Genomic DNA, 20,297 nt, shown 5'->3' on the forward strand with positions numbered 1-20,297 from the left:
CTATAACACATAAATTGAGGGGACTAAATGGAGTCAGAATCCTAAAGTCTTTGCATTGACTAAAAAGAGGTAAAAGAACAAATTAACCCTACACTATGTTAAGTCAAGAATGCCTGTTGTAATGTCAGGCAAACAATAAATGTGTAGAAAAGAGTGTGATTTTTAATACAACAGAGAGGAAAAACTTAAAAATAAAAGTAATCAATTTAAAAGAAGGCAGAAAGGGAGAAAAAAGGGACATAGAACAGAGAAGCACATGGTAAGATGTTAGAAATAAATAACCATGTCAGAACTTATATTACATGTACATGGAATAAATGCACTAGAGGAAAGATCAAATGTTTTATGTTTTATATTAAAAAAACAAAAACAACCCTACCATATTGTATTTTCAGGAGACTCACCTAAAATATAAGAATATAGCAAGCTTGAAACTGAAAGGATGGAAAAAGACATAACTAATCTCAGGCAAAACAGACTCTGAGTTTAAAAGAAATGGCTAAGATAAAGAGAAAAGATAATGAGAAAAGATTTCGTTCATCAGGGAGTTATAAGAATTCTAAATGTGTATGCAACTAATAGCATAGCTTCAAAATACACAAAACAAAAGTTGGCAGAATCACCAGAGGAAATCATAGTGAGAGATTTAAACACATCTTTCTTAGAAACTACTAATAAAACAAACAAACAAAAGCCAAGAATGGTACAGATTTGAACAACACAATTTTAAAAACTGATTGAAGAGACATTCATAGAAGACTTCAGGTAATAGCTGTAGGAGCCCGTTTCAAAATGCCTGTAGGGGTGTGTTGCTCTCTCTTACCTCCTATGATCAACACATGTGCACACAGGACCCAGGGTTTCAGTAGATGTTCACTTATCCCCCTCCCCACTCATCTTCCTTTCAGAACCCTCCCATCCTTGGCAGGGTTGGAAATACCTATGGTTGCTTACTGTGAGTTCAGACCCTTGCAGGTGAGGACCAGGAGCTGAAAGGAGGGAGCTAATGTTGGCAGTGGGAGCAGGATGAGTTGATGGAAGGTTTTTAATCAAGCATTAAGCAGAGGAAAAATTACATGATTTTCAAAGCACTTTACACATGCATTAGTCTTATGATCCTGCAATCACAGAAGTTAGTGGAAAGGGTGCTATATCCCCATTTCTCATTTGGAGAAATTGAGGTGTGAAGCAATTTGCCCACGGAGCAGGTGTGTGAGAGTGCGAGGCTGAATCCTTGGGTTTCCCACTCCTGGGAAACCCTCCTGGGTTTCTGGGTGATTACTGACTTGCACAGTAGAGGGGGACCATCTCAAAGCATATCTCACAGAATCCCCTGTCTCTGCCACTCTGGGCCTTCTGTAGGCAGCTGCCATATGGATGCAACCCAGAGTTGCCAAAGGCCTACCAGTCTCCGGGGGCAGATGGTCTTTAGTTTAGCAGAAAAGCAACGAAATGGCTGATTTTCTGTGGGAGGCAGGATCCCAAGGAGCAGGGCCCATACAGGAGAATTCAGAGCAAGGACAAACAATACAGTTCCACAAGATAAATGAGGTGAATTGGATGGGCAAGGGCAGGTGGGAGGGCATAGAGCTCCATGGCAGCAGGCTGGAGCAGCTCAGCACAGGGAGATGGCGATACTAACATTCCATTTTGATCTCACGGTCGCTCCCAAACCCTCACTACACCTTGGCCTCATATAACCGCCTTGGCTAAAGGTTGTTTGGGGGGTGGGTCACAAAGGGTGCAGTTCCACACTTGGGATATGATGGTGGTAACGAGAGCTGCAGGAGTTTTAGTGGCTCTGGGGCTGCGTGGGGAGGGGCGGGCATGGACATATATACACTACCAAACGTAAAATAGATAGCTAGTGGGAAGCAGCCACATAGCACAGGGAGATCAGCTTGGTGCTTTGTGACCGCCTGGAGGGGTGGGATAGGGAGGGTGGGAGGGAGGGAGACGCAAGAGGGAAGAGTTATGGGAACATATGTATATGTATAACTGATTCACTTTGTTATAAAGCAGAAACTAACACACCATTGTAAAGCAATTATACTCCAATAAAGATGTTAAAAACAACAACAAAAAAAACATATGAATTTTGCAGGGACACAACTGAACCTAAAAAGAAAAAAAAAAAGAATTTACAGGAACCAGCAGTGACCGTTGAATGGGAGGACCAGAGATCTTCAGACATCTTAGGGCAGACACCGGCCTCCCAGGATATGAAATGAACCAATTTGGTCTAAGTGTTAGAAAATAATGCCTGGGGGCTGGAGGTTGGGGCCTCCGTGGCAAGCAGGTCTATACCTGGTGAGGAAGGAAGGCGGCTTTCTTTCCTTTGTCTTACAGATGAGGATCCTCAGCCCAGGGAGCCGGTGACAGTGTACATCACACAGCTGGTCCTTGGCAGAGCCAGGACAGAAATTGGAGCTCATCAGCCAGGTCTTTGACTGTGGACCCCTCCCCACTCTGTCAAACAGGGCAGACAGGATGGAAGGCTCCCCTCTTCCCCATGAGCTCCAGAATGCGCTCATCAGGAATGGTGACCATCCTACCTTGGGAGGGACCAAGCCTGTTGCCGCCCAGGAGTGAAACTTACAGTATTCAACAATCCACAGCAACATGCAATATTCAGCGGTGGGACGGAAATAGGTAACAGCGTCCTTATCTCGGTGCCCTGGGCTGCCCCAGCTGCCGTAGAGTCGGGCCCCTCTCCTCCTCCGCCCTTCTCCTCCTTCTCCTGTGGAACTGCATTGTTTTACCTTTGTTCCTAATTCTCTTGTCTCAGCCCTACTCCCCAGAAGCCATGAACTGTAAAAGATGCTGGCTGCCGTCACCAGGCCGGGTCACACAGGTGTGTGCGTACCTGGGCACACTCCCCATTTCACCTGGAAGGTTCCCATGCTGCCTCTAAGCCTCAGGACTTTGGTGCTGTTCTTATTTCAGGTGTCACAGCTCCCTTCCTGCTCACGATTAGGGGGTGGGAAGGGCAGTGTGGACACCACTGGCTGCCCGGGCCAGGGGTTCCCTGCTTCCAGAGCTTTGGAGCCGCCGGCATCTCGGCTGGGCACAGATGGATGTGCAGAAGGCAGCCGCCCCCTCCCCAAACCCGACTCCAGACAGGATCCAGGCTCAAGACGAAGCCAGAGCCGGTTTCATGAGCCCCAACCTGTGACTCACAGGGCGTCCTGCCCGCAGACGGACTCTGCCCTTGGTCTTATGCTCTGCTCTTGATGTCTTGAAATTCGAATCATTTTTGACCAAAAAGCCAGCGTTTTTTCTTTTGCACTGGACCCAGCAAATCTTGTAGCCAATCCTGACAAAAGCCCCTCTGGCTTCAAACCAAAGGAGCCTGCGTCCAGTGCCGAGGCCCCCATGTCACTCGTGTGGGGCTTCCTTGGGCACCAGCAGGAGTGGAAAGGAATCCTGTGGGAAACACACAAGCCCAAACTAGGCTCAGGGTCTCAGTCACGGGGAGCTGTGTGTGGGTCAGCCTCCCCAGCCTTGTGTGGCGCTGCTCTAGGCCAGGTCGCCTCTCCACTGTGGACTGGGGTTGGGGAGTGGGGGTAGTATGGGGAGGGGGGCTTTGCAGGTGAGCTGGCCTACACTGGGCAGGAGGGCCTATCCCAAGAGCAGCTGGTGCAAGGCCCCAGCAACAGTGCCACCCTTGTGCTCACTCTCCAGCTCTGTCCAGCCAAGGGCTCCCAGGCAGTGTGGTCCTCTCACTTTGGGTCATCTGGTGGGCCCCTGACAGGTCATTCCCTGGCCCTGGCTCTGGCCCCAGCCCCACCTGTGGACCCTGGCTGTGCCGGCTCAGCTCTCTGCTGCCCCCACCTGGCCGCCTCCAGAGCCCACCTGACCTCCACAGAGCTCTAGCTGGCTCTAATTGGACAACTCCCTGAAAGAACAGAATATTGCTGCTGGTTGGCTGGTTTTGACCCATACAAATGGCAATTTGTCAATGGTTCAACCTCATACCGTTGATTAGCAGGGTCTTATAAATGGGAATGGAGGTCGGGTATATAGGGTAAAGGTCATGGGTATAAAGAACAATCCTGACTTACAACTTAGCACATGCTCAGGAGAGCCTGGGTATCTGTCAGCTCTCTGTGGTCGCCCTGAGGGCGGCCCTAGACGTTGGCATGGAAATTGGCTGCTTGTGGGGAGCGAAGAGGTGCCGCAGGAATGCCCCTCCCCCCCCACCGAGAACCAGGAAGGGTGAGGAGGGCGGGTGCCCCAGGGAGAGACAGCTGTCTCCGCGCAGCCCGCTGTTCTTGGGAGAGAGACAAGGGCTCCTCCCGTGAGGACAGGTGGACTGGGACATCTGACACCTGTGTGTTGTGCCTCTCCTGGCCCAGAGGTTATGGAACATTGGAGAATGAGTGAGAGCCGCCTTGGGGCAATGACCCTCAGTTCCAGCAGCAGGCCAGCTTGGCAGAGGGGAAAGAACATGTCGAATTCAGCCAGTGCTTGGCTCTGGTGGGGAGAGCCTCAGTTTTCTCACCTGTAATTTGGGAAGCAAGCACCTGCCTCCTCCATGTTACAGGCAGGGCTGGTCTTCAGCAGGGATGCACTTCCAGATGGGAAAATATCAGGATGCCTCCATATAGGTCAGGAAATAGCCATTGCCCAGAGCTGCCCAGGTACCCTAGTGCCTCCCCTGGGACCCTGGGCACCTCTCCATGAACTGGCAACTGAAGGGTTAATGCCTGGTGCATCTGTGGACCTGCCTAATGCCCCTCCTGGCATCTGACCTGTCTGCACTGATCCTGCAGTTTACACCCTGGTGAGAAGCAGATGGGACCACATACTGAGAAAAGATGTGTAGCCGATATAGTGGCAGAACACTCGTGGCGTTATCACTGGTGCAGCCCAGCGTGGTCCAGGTGCAGCAGGAGACACGTGAGCCCCGGGGAGGAGCGGTGAGAAGGCACTTGGGGCTCCGGCTGTTTTCAAGCCCCAGCACCAGGCTCCCTCCTGTCCTTCTTTCTGCCCTCTCCATGAGTTCAGGTCCTTACCTCTTTTATTATTTGGTTTTTAGCATTTCTACTAAATAGAAATGGCTGCTGTCCTCAAACAGTTGCGTTAAAATGTTAAATCGCTGAAATACTCCCCGCTCCCAGCATAACCCAAAGTGATGCTCTCGGCCAGGCTTAGCCAGTCGGCCCTCTTTGCCGGGTTCAAGGATTTATCCACAGCCATTAATCACATGAAAGCAGATATTAAGGAGCATTAGCCGCGCCAGCTGCCACCCCACTTCCTGGGCCATTACGCGGATTACCCTTGAAAGTCACCCTCAGCACCCCCGTCTCGGGATTGCTGGGGATCCTGCAGCCCAAGGGGGCGGGCTGCAGGTGAGTCCATGACCCCCAGGGCTGCCTGGCCCCCTGTGCGTACACCCTTCCTCCCACGGTCTCTGTGGCCCCAGAGCGGCTCCTCTACCTCTGATCTCCCAGCGAGGGGCCTCCATCTCGCCAGGATGTCCCGCGCCCTTTCCCACGGCCCTGCGGAGCCACTCCAGGAACCCAAGAAAAGCACGCCGGGCTCTGCCGTGGCTACAGACGCACCCGCAGGGTCCAGGAGCAGAAAGGCGCGCTTAGCGCATCCGCAGGGCCAGCGGAGGATGCACTGGGGGCTTCTCGGCCAAGCCTAAGGCTATCCACCACGACAGCGCGCTCAGCTGGCTGACCCAGCACTTCGGTGGCATTTGGGACTTGTCCGGTCCCAGTTGGTAAACAGCCAGGCAGAGTCAATTCTTTGTTACTACCCACAAGCCCTAATTCTGTATTAGAACGGCCACCGGCTACCCAGCAAAATGAGCGCCCCCCAGATCTCCAGCCAGAGACCCCCTTTGCTATTAACCACGACTACCAGTATTAAAAAGCGCATTTTCTTCCGAGGGCCTGGGGGGATAGGAGACCCTAGGGAAGGAGGCCTGGCTGGCTGCAGCACCCCTCCCAGGGGAGACCTCTGGCATCTATAGTTCGAACACCTCGCAGTGGGCAGGGGGATTCAAGTGAAGATGTATTTTGTTCGTTTTGGGTACCAGAGAGTCTCTCTAACCACAGAGGGGCTGGAGAGGCGGATGGTGGGAATCTGGCTGCAGAAAGGAAATGAAGGAAAAGAATGTCAAGGAGCACAATGGAAACGCTGATCCCACGTTGGGCTCGTCCCCGACAGGGCCCTCCAGGCCCAGGGAAACCCCGTCACTCACTCGGGCTGCAGTTTTGCGGAGCTGGGACACCAAGGTGGGCGGAGCTCTGCTCTCTGGAGCTGTTACTCTAGTCAGACTGAGCATGAATAAACAAGCGGATCCGTCATGTAAAGAGGGAAAATTAAGGGGGGTGGCTGCTGCAGACGGGGTGGCCTGAAGGAGTGAAGGAGTGAGGCATCTGGGGAGGGCAGCCCGTGGGAGAAAAGCCCGGAGGAGGGAGCAGCGAGTGCAAGGCCCTCAGACCGCTGGACCAGTGGGCGGAACCGCGGGGCGCCATGTCGGCAGAAGCACTGAGGGGGGAGGGGGACAGGGTCTTGCGGGGCAAGGGAGGCCCAGCCAAGTCTAGCAGGTCACCCCTTTCTGGGCCTCGGTTTCCTCAGATGAAGGGATTGGCCTGGTTTCAAGAATCTTAAATCATCTATGTCCCAAAATACAGAGAAACGTGTTAATTTTGATCCCATCTTTAGAAGCAAACACTGAAAAACACCCAAGATATGTGTACACATTCTATGTACACAGACTCTACTGCCTGCTCATTGGAGCACAGTGATAATGAAGCCATGTCACACATGCATAGCTACGTGGGCAGGGAAGAGGAGGGGAGGAAAAAGAAAGTCCTCATTACAGGTACACACATATGGATGAAGTATCCAGAAATGCGAGAGAGTTAGCTCTAAATCTGCTGGTTTATAGGGATGCTCCCTGAAAGAGGAAATGGAGCACTAAAGTTGCAGTGATGAGAATTATGTAATCCTATTTGAGTAAAGATGATTCCACCTGCAAACCCCTCCACGTGTGTATACTTTTCAGTCTGAGTGTGTAGGAGCCTTAAGCAAAATGTGGCTGGTGGGCTTTATCTCAGGGAGGACGGGAGGGCTTGTGCTGCTTCCTCTGCATGTGGGGTGAGGGAGATGGGCAGCAGGGGGCCGGGAAGGCGCTGGTGTGGACTCTGGAGTTTCAGGGGAGCAGGGTGCCCCAGCCACTGTGACATTGGCTCTGTTTCCCTGTGTGTTTCCCCTCACCCTGCCAGCCCCTGTCATGCTTGCCCTATGAACACAGGGACTGTCTTCCACCATGAAATACATGTCACAGCATCATGTAAAATTAGAAAGCATCTGAAGCACTGCATTGTTCAAGCCAGCATTTCTTCCAAGCCTGTGGAAAGGGAAATCCAGTCTAATCCAGAGACAACCCCCCACAAATCCCAAATCTCAACGTTCCTGGACAATCTCCCTTTTACTATTGAATCAAAACCCTTCGTAACAGGTAAAAGCCAACTGCAGTAAAGTCCTGTGCAGTGGCCTCCAGAGCTGACGGCCTCCAGGGCCTTCTCTGTTTCCTGCTGCTTCCCACGCCCCCCGCTCCAGTTCTGTCCCTCTCGACTCTCCTCCAACTCACCAGACACCCTCCTGCTCCAGGGCCTTTGCACTGGCTGTTCCCTCTGCCTGAATGCTCTTCCTACAGGCGTCTGGATGGCTCCCTCCCTCCCCTCCTTGACCTTTGCTCAATGTCTCCTTCCCTGGGACCAACGAAGAATTGCAGCCCCTGTCCTGAATGTTCTGGCCCCTCCTGCTACTGTGTTATTCTGCTTCGTGGTGCACATCTTCAAGTTGACCCTGCTGGATGTCTGCCCCTGACAGTGGTGTTGTTTTCTGATTTGCCATCAGTGGTCCCTGAGCTCCAAGAGGAACCCCACAGCATGCAGCAGGGCTAAGATGTGCTTGCTGGGGAATGATGGCGGGCACCTGGCTTTACTAAAACACCACAGTGGGTTTGCAGAGAACAAAGAATCATGTCACATTTCTACCAACAACTTCCTAGCTGATCATCATGGGATTTTGTTTGCCTTTCAGCCAGTATTCTAAAAATTAACACTGTGACCTGTTACAAGTTTGTTTGGTTTTTTTTTTTTTTTCATTTTTCATGGCATAAAACATGTAGAAAGGAAGGAATTTTCTAGTGAAAAGGTACATGCAAAACCAGCTCATCTTACTGATGAGGAAACTGAAGCCCACAGGGGTTGAGTGGCTTCCTTGTGGCCACACAGCAAAACTGGGATTTGGACTGGGGACTCCCCCCTCCCCCCGGCTCTTTTCCAGGCTGCTCTCAGATTGGGTGCTGGTGTCGCTCCAGAGCTGATGATCAAGGGTGCCAGCAAAGCCCACTGTTAGACGGTGTGATACCTCTCAGGGTCAGTCGCACCTTTTCCAGACATTTACCTGCATTCACAAGAGGAAGCATGTCCCAAGACACAGATGAACTTGATGTGGATAAGCCATGAATTTTCTTAGCTGCTGAAAAACTCCTGGGGAGGGAATTTTGAAGAGGGCCGAGGCCCCAGGGAGGTGGGGGGCAGCTGAGCTGCCTTCTAGGGATGGTAGGTCTGGTGAAGGGCTTGGTTTGTGGCTTCTTTTTTTAAAAATAAATTTATTTATTTATTTTTGGCTGCATTGAGTCTTCGTTGCTGCGCGTGGGCTTCTCTAGTTACGGCGAGTGGGGCCACTCCTTACCATGGCTCGCAGCCCCTCACTGCAGTGGCTTCTCTTGTTGCAGAGCACGGGCTCTAGGCGTGCAGGCTTCAGTAGTTGTGGCTCACAGGCTCTAGAGCTCAGGCTCAGCAGTTGTGGCGCATGGGCTTAGTTGCTCCGCGGCATGTGGGATCTTCCCGGCCCAGGGCCCAAACCCGTGTCCCCTGCATTGGCAGGCAGATTCTTAACCACTGTGCCACCAGGGAAGCCCTGGTTTGTGGCTTCTGATCTGCTGTGTGCAATGGAAGAAATGCAACATGGGCCAGGGAGCAAGGGGAGGGTCGGAGGTCACCAGGGCTGCCACTGCATCCTCAGCCTTCCCCAAGAGCTGCTCAGTGTGTCTTTGGAGGGAAGAGAGACAGGTCAGGCTAAGCCCAGGGTTCTCACGAAGGGACAAAGCCACAAGATGACTTTCTCATTCAAAGATCTTCCAATGAAATGGATCAGAACCATAGGCCTAAGGACAGCAGGGCCCTGGCCTCTGGACCTTTTGAAACGCAGATGAAAGAATGAAATTGTGCTAATAAGCCTGGGGTGAGCGATGAGGTCCCAGGCAAACCCTCCAGCTGTGGACCTCGGGGTGGCTGCTCTGACTGAGCGGCATCCCACGTGGCGTAGGGGGGGAAAGGTTCCTTCATCATGGCAATCGAAGTCCCCAGGAACAAATGAGTCAGCCAAGAGGAGATGTCAGGTGCCTGTGGGCCTCTTACTGTGCAGGAGTGGCTTTGTTCTGGGAATGGGGGAAGCTTGCCCCTCCCCCACGGGAGAATGAAAAGAAAGAGCAGCTGGTGGGTGCTGTCCTCCTGCAAGTTACAGAAGCCCGGCATCCAGGCCAGAAAAGGAGAGCTCCCATTGGCTCGATGCTGTTCCAGGATGCTCATCGTGCCACCTCCGGGAGCAATTGTATTTAGTCCTCCCCCAGAAACCTTTGAGGAGCAGGGGTGCGGCTGTCTGGTTGACCAGCATGCAGACAGCGCCCAGGGTGGCCTCAGTTCTGTGGGCTATAAAACGGCTGGGTGGCCTGATCATCTCCGGGGCTTTCTAGGAGCCGGACACCCAGGGTTGAACACCAGGGGTCTGCTGTGGCCCTGGGCAGCCCGTAGATGCCCTGTACACCACACCTAGAAATAGAACAAGCCCCCACACCCCGCACGTGCACACCCCGAGGGCTGAGATACGGCTGGACCCTTTACAGGAAGATGGCACACGTCGGGATGCTGGGGAAACACTGGATCAGCCTAAACACAAGCATCACCATTCTGCCTGGGAGGGACCTGAGGGTGGAAGGGGGCAGGTGCTGGGACCTGGGTGAGGGCTGGGGAGACCAGGCAGGACGCAAACCCTGGGGTGAAGGAGAAGGAAAGGAGACAGAGAGGAGCTGGGAGAGACCCTCCCCCCAGGGCTCTGGCCCACCCCGGAGGACACGAAAACTTCCAGGTTGCTGGCTGCCTGGGGTGTCACTGTGGCTTTCGGGGACGCTCTGGGTGACATTGGGAAACACAGGAATGGACAGAGCAAGACCAGAGGCCCCTGATGGCTTTGGGGTTGGGGGTGGGTGAGAGAAGGTGGCTTTCAGAAGGGCCCACAGCCAAAAGAGTTACCCTGGTCTCTGAGGAGCCCCATCTGGCTGCATCCCCCAGTGACATTATGTAAATCCCTGAGAAAACAGCATTCCAGATCCCATTAAGGAGGGAAGGTCTCTGGCTGTTTCTAAGAAACCGAGTTTTTGCAAGGCATTCAGCAATAACTTGCTCTGTGTAACTGGAGGGGGCCTGAGAACCGGATGCTGTCTTCACGCCTTTGCGAGTGAACTGGGAGCCGCCTGGAGCCCTCGGGGTGCAGAGGCTGCATGGCCGGTTGTGTGCACCTTTCAAATCCTCTTTCCTTCTGACATCCTGCCAAGTTTGTCAGCTACAACTTAAAAATATTCTGCTGGTGAACTTCTACATTTCGATAGTGATTTTTGTGGCAAAATCTTTTTCTTCTCCTCCTTTCTTTCACAAACATTTCAGCATTCCATGACGGCCGCACCCCCGGGGCCTGTGTGGATGAAGGCTGTGCAGGAATCAGGAGTGAGGGGGATTCTGTATTTCACCCCCAGGAGTCAACTCCTGCCTTTCCTGTAGCCTAGCATGGTGTTTCAGGCCTGGGCTCCAAAAATAGTGACGTGAACATGGTTTCTGTAGGGCATTTTGAGTTAAATGGAAGTTCTTTCTTGCAAGACTTATCAGAACCTTTAATATGCTGGTGTGTGCTGTGAATCTCTAACAGGGGACTCTGTGGTCCCTCTAGTTTGGGGCTCAGCACACCCTGGGGCTGCCGTCTCCAGGGTTTACTTGGTGTTAGGCTTTAGAGGGTCCCCCTGGGGGTCCTGAAGCAAGAGGACATCTCGGTTACGTACAGCCACTCCCAACTCATCAGAGATTTTTACTCGAGCCTGTAATGCCTCTCCTTCACCCTCAGGCTGACTGAACAAAACAACCAAATGTTTCCCGACTCTCCTGGACAGAGTCCTCCACGGAACTCACAGGGCCGCCTTCCAAGGGTCTCTCCCCCTGGCATCGCCTTTACCCTGGGGCGGGGTAGGGGCAGAACCTGCCCAGGGTCACGCAGCTCCCCCTGAGTATTTGCCCGAAGCAAAAGCTGCAGGCTAGATGGACGATGCAGCAGTCACGGGGGGCTCTGGCCAGGTCTCGACTCCTGAGCAGCCCAGGGGTGCCTCTCAGGCCAGCCTGGACGCAGCATCAGCCCTGAGGCCCTGGGTGCTACCGGGCAGCTTCAGACCTGCTTCCCCTCCATCGTCCCCCCCGCCAACCTCCTCAAACACAGAGCCCGCAGCCCAACCCACCACCTCTGGCCTCGTGTCTCCCTGTCTCCCTGGCAGTTTCTTCCCTCGCCCCTTCTCTGGTACTGCAGGAGGCGGTGTCCTTTGAGCCAGTGACCCCAAAGCCCATTCCCTGCCCTCCTCCCCCCTCCCCGACCTGGTCTGGGCCTCTCAGAGTGGAAGAACCAGACCCGTGAACTTTCTGCCCCTGGGCTAAAAGTAGGGGCTGCAGAACAGGGAGGAATCCAAGCAAACGAGAAGCTGGGACCTGCCGGCAGGTGGGGCAAACCGACCAGCCCTAGAGACGCACTGGGCACACGGTCCCCAGGAATACCTGTCGTCACGTGGGTGAAGGGAGCATCTGCCGGCTGGCTGGTTTGTCTACAGGCTGGGGCCCCCTGTGGCACCCCTACCTCACCCGGGCCCTGTGCCCCTTCTCCCACGGGTTGCCTGGTTGCCTGGGGAACTCTGCTCAGGTGTGGGCATGGGGTCTGGGGCCTGTTCCTCGGCCCAGGAGCCCCCCGAGCCCCGTATTCACCCAGGTGGGAGCCCCCCCTGCCCAGCTCAGAGGCTGGCGGGTCAGGCACCGCAGCGCCTGGAGAAAGACGGGGCCGGCTTGAGGCTCCCCTGGCTCGGCTCCGCTCTGCGACTCTTTCTCAGCCTGAAAGGGGACCAGAGTCCCTGCTCCCCGGGGTGGGGGCGGGGATTAAATGGAACGTGTGGTCTCCTGGACACTTGTACTCAAACTGTGCTCCCAGCATGGGCTGCAGACCATTAGAGCAGAAGGCGAGAGCAGCGTCAGTCAGCAATTTGAAGGAATCAATGGACGTTTGTTAAATTTAATAACTTTTTTACAAACCTTAAGGCTTTAGTTTTGTATATCTTTGTAAAATTTCATTTTTTAGTAATTCATTTTTATTGCATTTTATGAAGGTACCAGTCTATAATGGATTGAAAGTTTAACAAGACCACAAGTGGCCATTCACCACCCTCAGATTTCAGTTTTTGTTCTGCGTGTGATGGGGAAGCCATAGAGGGACGGGTGAGTTTGGGATGCGTCTGGTACCTTCAGGGCCTTTACCAAGGAGTGGGGAGCCGGGGTCCCCTCCCACTCCAGAATGGGGATTGTTTTGGATTTACGTGTGGAATTCTGCTTTCAAGTGGATTCCAAATGCAGGCTATGTGGGTGTACATGACACCCTAGGTTCCAGCAAGGCCCTCTGAGAAGTGGGGTTGGCACAACCCCATGGGGAGCTGGATCTGGTCCTAGTGCCAAAGTTTATTGAGGTAGGAGCCCTGTCCCTGACCTGGACACACACCTGCTGCCGCTGCTGCTCCGAGGGGAGGGGTGACGGGGCTGCAGGAGGTGACACCGATGGCCGTGACCCCAGCCTGAAGCTAGGGGGCCAGCAAAGCACACCGACTGGGAGAAGGAGGCTCAGAAAACTCAGGGCGAGTTTACAGGAGTCCCTTCTCAGCCTGACTTTGTAATGTGCTTTGTCCTCACTCAGAATTCATGCTCTGTGGGGCCAGCTGGGGCAGCCCCACGTCAGGACACTTGGGTTTACCCTCACTCTCCCTGTGGCCTCCTTTAAAAGTATTAGAACATTTTTTAAAAGTCATGAAAACATGCCTTTGATTTCAAAATCAGAGACATGACTAATACAACAGATAAGTGAGGACCCACAGTCCTGTTACAGATGCTTTGACTTTCCATATGTGCTTCGTATTTTTTTTTTCGCTTTAAAAGGACGGTGGGAAGGAAGGAGGGGGAGAGAGAGAGTACATTACAGATACAGCTAACCACCTCCACCCTGAAGAAATATACGTATTTATGTGGAATTTTCCTGTGTTCTACAATTTCTGTAAAGAGTGCGCTTTCAAGGTTTGCTTTTTTATTCAATGCATCCATGTTGAGGCAAGTGGTTTGCTTATTCATTTCAAGAGTTGTAGAGTACTCCATTGTTTGAATAAACAGAGGCCGATCCTTACCCTCCTAGATGGATTGTTTTGGTTCTCTCTGATTTTCTGCAGCACGCGATGCTGACATGAGCATTTGTGTATGTTTCCTTGAGTACGTGGGCTACAATTTTTCGAGGTCGACCCTAGGGTAAAATTGCTGGACTGTACTATTATTTAGTTGTCTTTAGGACCTTGGCTGTGGACTCTAAACGTTGTCTGCAACTTTTAGCTAAATAAAATGTAGGCAGGGATCAAAGTGAAGACAAGGAATCACAGGCACATTTTCTATCTCCCACATAAATACTCGAGGCTTTTTCTGGACGAGGGACCTTCTGAGGATGGAGCTGAGGATGGAGCTCCAGGGGCTCCAAAGTCCACTGGGTTTTGTTCATGGCCCCAGGACTGAATGCTGGCCATCCCTGTTTGTCTAAGAGCAAAGGAAGAGCTTCAGAGGTGGGAAGAGCTGACCAGATGTGGACTAAGAGCCAGATCTGCCTTTGACAATGAGAGGTCCGGCCAAGATGACCCCAGGGAGGCTTGTACACGCTGTACCTTGTGTTGTTTTTTTTTTTCCACAGGGACAGCTAGTGTGTTTCAGTGAACACTGGGCAGAGGGATGTGGCTTTGGTTAGGAAATAGGGAACTGGCACCAAGCTAGTGATGTCAAAGTAGGGCCAAGTATGTGAGAGAACAGAATGAGCAGAGTCCACTTTCTGCCTGTGTGATTTTGTGGCTGTTTCCTGGCCCCGCCTTAAAGAGCAGCTTCCTTAAAAGCCATATTGTCATTCACTTTTCTATCAGCAATTTTACTTCTCAGCTTGAGGGCTGTTATAAATAGGGCAAATGATGCCATTAAGACTTTTCACTGTGTGCTGCTTTTCTAGGAGCTTGGCTGCGTCTCCTCGGAAGTGGGGTGGGGGGCCGTGGCGGAGATCTTTGTTCTTAGACTTGTAACTGGCAGTGTGTAGTCCTGCAGCAAAGGTCGTGAGAGTGTGTGTATAAATGAGGTGCTGTTTTTCAGTCTTGAGCAAAATTTAAGTGCTTCCCCCTCCTCCCATCTTGTCGAATTCCTGCGCCCAGAACCCGCCTATTACAACTTGGGGCCTCCCCAGCTCCCATCCCATCACCAGCATCAGGCAGAACACCTGGCACAGGTCAACAGGAGACGTCACTTTCAAGAAAAACAAAAGCCTGTTCCTTTTCAGACTTTATCATCAAGAGCTGTGTGGACGGGTTGGTTTAGGGAGGAGGGGGTCATGTGGCCCCCGGCTGCACCTGAGTCTCTTGTTCCTGCCAAGTGCTGTGGTGAGTTTGCAGATTTTGATTTGCACAAGACATGGGTGTGCGCTGTCCCTAAAAAGAACGCTGACTCATACATGCACAAAAGCAGATAGATGCCCCACGGAGCCCCCAAAGGTTGGGTCCTTCCTATTTCTGAAACAGTTTTAACTCTTTCTTAAAAAAAGAAAGCCTTTCATTTGTTCCGTTTGTATTTTCAGGCTCATGGGATGTGAGAGACTTGCCACACCTGCCCACCCAGTTACTGCTGGGACTCTGAAGCCTGGTGAGCTGTGTGGTGACCCCTCTGCTTCCAGCCCAGGTGAGTGACCTGTCCCGGCTCGGGTCCCAGCTCCTGGGGCACCACCTGCACGTGGTGCTAGTGAGAGCTCGTGGGAGAAGTTTGTCCCCTCTGCCCACACAGGGTGTGCCCCTGCTCGTGCGCTTCGAGCACCTCCTCTGCCTCCCCTACCTCTGCCCTCAGTGGGCACCCCCCAGAAGAAGCAGAGATCCCCCCTGAGCCTGGGGGGATGAGGAGGTGTCCAGAGGCCTCCAGGGTGGCCCAGGCTGGGCCCCTGGCTGGATCTCACCACCCCTCTGAGTGGTAGTCAGGGAGCAGGGTGAGGTGGTAGCCTATCCAGGCCCCCTGCACTCAGAGGGTCATTTAAGGCAGCCCTGGGTGCCCAGGGCCCCCAGTCCGGCCACCTGGGAAAAGCACACGTAGGTGTTCAAATCAGCACACCTCTTTGCAAGGCCCTGTCCAGGGCCCAGGGGCGGGGGCTTCACAGCCCCTTCCCCTCAGCCTGCTCTGAGTCCTGGGAGCCCCCTAGCCCTTCCCGGGGCCTCTGAGGTGCCTCTGATGGTCACTTGAGGGTTCCCCAGGTCCACATGATTCTCCCACAGACATGTGATGAGGAATGAAGGTGAAATGGGAGGCGTGACACCAAGAGCTAAGGGAGCAGCATCACGGTGTGAGACTCCACACTTGCACGGCTCACACTCCCAGCGCCTCCCCGTGTGCCGCGGGGAGCGTGTGCAAGGTGGGGCAGGCCTAGAGGGTATGGGTGTCGGGTACAGTGGCAGGAAGTGTGAGGCCCCCTCCCGAGAAGTGGTTCTGATGCAGGAGCTCTAGACGCGGACCCCCATCCCCACGCGCCGTGGTCGCTGTGAAGCGGTACAGCGGGAGACCCGCATCCCCCGTCCTGTGGTCCCCCTGCACACAGGCTGCCCTCCGGCTCACTCACCTTCTGTGACCCCGATGTGGCGCTCTTGAGTGAACCCCTTTTGAAGGAGCTGCTCATCTTCTTCAAGGAACCCATGAGCATGCCTCCCGCATCCCTGGATGGGTGGAGGCACAGCCCCCGTGGTGGCCCTGCGGGGCCGGGCAAAGGGGTCCAGAGCCTGGGGCCCCCGCGGGGCAGCTGGGTCAGCCCAGGCGGAGCGGGTGCCAGTTCCAGCCACTCCCGCTCCGGTGCTCCCAGGCAGGCCCTTCTATAACATCTGTAATCAGGCTTAATCCCTACATCCCCCCAAGGTTTAGAGGGGGCAGATTTAGCAAATGGCAATTGAAAGTAAATCCACTTTGAGAAAGTGATGGCTGCAAAGGGTGGTCACACGGCAGGGATTTGGGTGGGCAGAGCAGAAATGGGCAAAGCGGGGCAGACAGCCCACAGCTGCAGGCTGAGCCTCCGGAGGGCGGAACCCGAACTCCAGAGTCTGGAAGCAAGATCAGAACAAAGGCCCAGCCCCTTGGGTCATAGCTCCTTCCTCTGAGCCCTGGGCATGCTCTTTCTCCCCTGTTAACCTGGCGACATGGCCTCTTATGTACATCCTGTGTCGACTGCCTGTTCATCTGGGCTGGCACTCCGGCACTCTGTCCTTTCACTTTGTTCCTGTGTGAGATCCTGCTTCCTAGAGCCCATGTTTTCCTCTTTCTCGGTTTGCTTCCTCACTTGGTGCTCAATAGCTTTTTGTTAAAGGATGTATGTGGTATAATTTTTTGAGATAGTGCGTAGCTGAAAATGTTTTTATTCTACCTTCATATCTGATTGATACTGTGGCTGGGTATAAAATGTTAGCCTGGAAATCATTTTCCTCAAAATACTGAGGGCATTGCTCCATTATATTTAGCTCCCAATGTTCTGTTGAGAAGTGCCTTGCCATTTTGATTCATGATCTTTTGAATGTGAATTTTTTTTTCCTATTTGGAGGTTATTGCTTTATCTCCTGTGTACTGAAATCTCAGTATGATGTACCTTGGTATGGTATTTTTAAAAAATATTATGGAGGGAACTTAATGGGTTCATTCAATCTGGAAAATCATCTTATTCAGTTCTAGGAAACGTGATTGTTCAAAGGATATTGAATAATATCCTCAGAACTGAGAAAGAACTTTGAGACCAAAAAACAAAGCAGGCGGGACTTCCCTGGTGGTATAGGGGTTAAGAATCCACCTACCAATGCCGGGGACACAGGTTCGAGCCCTGGTCCGGGAAGATCCCACGTGCCTCGGAGCAACTAAGCCCGTGCGCCGCAACTACTGAGCCTGCGCTCTAGAGCCTGTGAGTCACAACTACTGAGCCCATGTGCCACAACTACTGAAGCCCGCACACCTAGAGCCCATGCTCTGCAACAAGAGAAGCCACCACAATGAGAAGCCCATGGTCTGCAATGAAGAGCAGCCCCTGCTCACCACAACTAGAGAAAGCCCACATGCAGCAACGAAGACCCAAGGCAGCCAAAAAAAAAAAAAAAAGCAGGCACTCCATAAAGTACAATTATGAAGTTTATTGCAGGTAATTTACATATAGGTAGGATGGGCAGGCAGGGATCTGGAAGCATTCCCTGTTACACAATGCACCATGGAAAGAGGTACAGGGGAATTTAAAGGGGCCAAAGCTAAATACAGAATCTGACTACTAAGGGAGAAGCACATCTAGTCTGAAAGGAGCCGGGATTTTTCCCTACCCCCGGGGTCTCTTGACCATTATTCCTTGAGCAGCATTAACCGTCTCTGCATCAGCAAAAAGGCATTCTTCAATTTCATATCACATGGAGGCAAGGGTACAAGTTGGCAGGGAACTTATCTGGTTTGGGTGCATTCCTTGTGAGTAGTCTAAAGCTCAATCATGAAGAAAAGGGAGGTGGCAAAATGCAGCCAGTGTGGTCCAGCCACACAATTATTATTTCTTAAATTCCCACCGCACCCCCCCCATTCCCTCATTTTCTCTGTTTTTTCTTTCTGGAACTCCTATTCTTCAGATGTTGGGCCTTCTAGATTGATGCTCTGATTTTTTTTTTTAAATCTTTTTATCTCCTAACATCCTTCACTTTGTCTTTCTATCCTATCTTCTGGAAATGTCCCCAGCTTTTCCTGCCATCCTTAAAATTGAATTTAGCTATTGAGTTATTAATTTCCAAGAGCTATTGTTCACTCCCTAAATTACATTTTTGGAGAATTTCTTGGTGGTCCAGTGGTTAGGACTCCATGCTTCCACTGCAGAGGGCACAGGTTTGATCCCTGGTCAGGGAACTAAGATCCCACAAACCATGCAGCACGGCCAAAAATAAATAAATAAATTACATTTAAAAAATAACATCTGGTACCCAGATGCAATATTCACTTGTCTCTCTGAAGATATTGTATTAAAAGAAATTTTTTTTTCTTCTGCTCCTTGCCTTGCTTCTGTTTCTTCTGAGTTCTTTTTCATTTGACTTGGTTTGGTTTCTGTTTTTCCTGTGATGGGCTCTTCTCAAATGTTCTTTTTAGGAATAAGAGCTTGGAGAGCGTGCCTGACTGCTGAGTTCAGTGAAGAGGGGGCTGGCGTGGACCTGGTATTTGGGACTTGCTAGTGTTACTGAATTGGTCGACTGAATCCACACCAGGATCCTAGGCCGGGCCAAGATCCCTCATCTTCGCCATCCCTCATCTTCTTTTTCTGATCAGATTCATGCAGCCAGTGATGAAACTGATGCTGAGACTGGAATAGCACAAGCTTTATTCAATGGTCAAAGGATGGAGAAGCGGGAACATGGTTCGCAAATCAACTGCTCAACCCAATTGGGGTGGGGGGAGACATCAAATGCATAGGAGGGTTGAGGTAAAAGGGAGGGATTTGGAAAGAGTTTGAGGAATATTCATGAGTTATCTGAGAACAGGGTTGTGGTTTGGTCCCGCAATTGAGGCAACTCCCCTTGTAGGGGTGTTTCTGGTTGTTGTCATGGCAACTGTCAACTATCAAGGGCTGATGGGTGTATCATTTAGCTAATGAATTACAGTGAGCATGTAATGAGGCTCAAGGTCCACTGGATGTCAAGTCTCCTTCTATCTTGGGCCTAGTTGGTTCTAACCAGTTCTTGTTTTTATCCTTTTGTAGCTTTCTCCCAAAACTTAGATAAGAGTAATTGGTTTCCATCTGAGGGAAGGCAGGGGTGTGATTCTGGGGCAACAGCCTTGGTAACACCAGCATCTGTGTATCTTTTCTAGAAAGTAATTCTTGCAGAGAGAAACCCCCCAGCCTCTGACTTGGGAGGATAAGCTTGGCTGTTAAATTTCCCAGGGAGGAGTGGTCCCAAACATTTCGCGTCCACTTGTGCCCTGTGTCCAGAGTGGAATTCATTCCCTGGGCTGTGCATGGGGTTCCCACATCCACGGGCCTTATGATTCAACCCCAGCAGACAGCAACTTCATCTCCTACCAGGAGAGGGGAGGGAAGTCACTTGAGGGGTGAAGGAGACCACCTGGAGATTAAATTGCTTATTGGGCTGACTTACAACTGCTTCTGATTTCATATTTTCCCAAAGGATTTCAGATGCCCCTCAATGTTGAAATGTCTGGGGTCATCAGGGGCAAATCAGCTGTGGGCTTCCCACTGAAGGCAGCTAGGTTTCAGCTCCCCCAGCCCTGCTGAATCAAGGATAGTGGTCAACCCAGCTGCTTTCCAGCTTCCCAAATGTCCTGGGCATTTCTCGAGTGCTGTCCGGTATTCTGCTGATCTCTTTGTCTTTTAGGGATAATGCCCTTGTCATCCGTTTACTGTCATTTTAGTGGGGTTTGGGGAGGGAGCAGAGGTTAATGCATATTTTCAGTCTACCATGTTTAACCAGAAGTCCATATTAGATTAAAAAGATTAGTGCCTGAGGGACGTGGGGAGTTGAAAGAGAGAGAAAGTCAAAAGGAAAATGACTGCATTCAAAGAGTACTTAAGTTTTTTATAATAATGCATGCTGGTGAGGCCCACTCATGTAAACGTGGGTGTCTTTGTGTGTGCGTGTGTGTATGTATAAAAAATGGTAATGTTTATTATCTCAGAGTGTTGAGATTTCAGGTGCTACTTATTTTCTTTTATAAAATTTCTGGAGAAGGAAAAAACTTAAATGGGCAAAGAAATTTACTTGGTACGGAAAGCAAATGGCTGCTTCTATGAATATTCAAAATCCACTTCTTGGCCATCTACCGCCAAGAGACATGTGCCCACGTGGACAGAAAGCT

The 20,297-nt window shown here is 51.8% G+C and overlaps 1 protein-coding gene across 1 annotated transcript in view; it reads right to left on the reverse strand.

Annotated features, from left to right (window-relative positions):
* The window catches only part of TRPM1 (transient receptor potential cation channel subfamily M member 1), a gene marked incomplete at its 3' end in the record, with an annotated part of 134,934 nt that extends 118,709 nt beyond the window's left edge, over positions 1-16,225 (reverse strand). Inside the window, exon 1 of the mRNA XM_082618305.1 lies at positions 16,051-16,225. Coding sequence (XP_082474431.1) covers positions 16,051-16,131 — 81 coding nt within the window. The 5' untranslated portion in view covers positions 16,132-16,225. The remainder of the gene's footprint in view (positions 1-16,050) is intronic.
* Between the last annotated feature and the right edge of the window lie 4,072 nt (positions 16,226-20,297).

Source organism: Mesoplodon mirus, assembly GCF_964341445.2.
Source record: "Mesoplodon mirus genome assembly, chromosome: 4".
Taxonomy (NCBI): Eukaryota; Metazoa; Chordata; class Mammalia; order Artiodactyla; family Ziphiidae; genus Mesoplodon; species Mesoplodon mirus.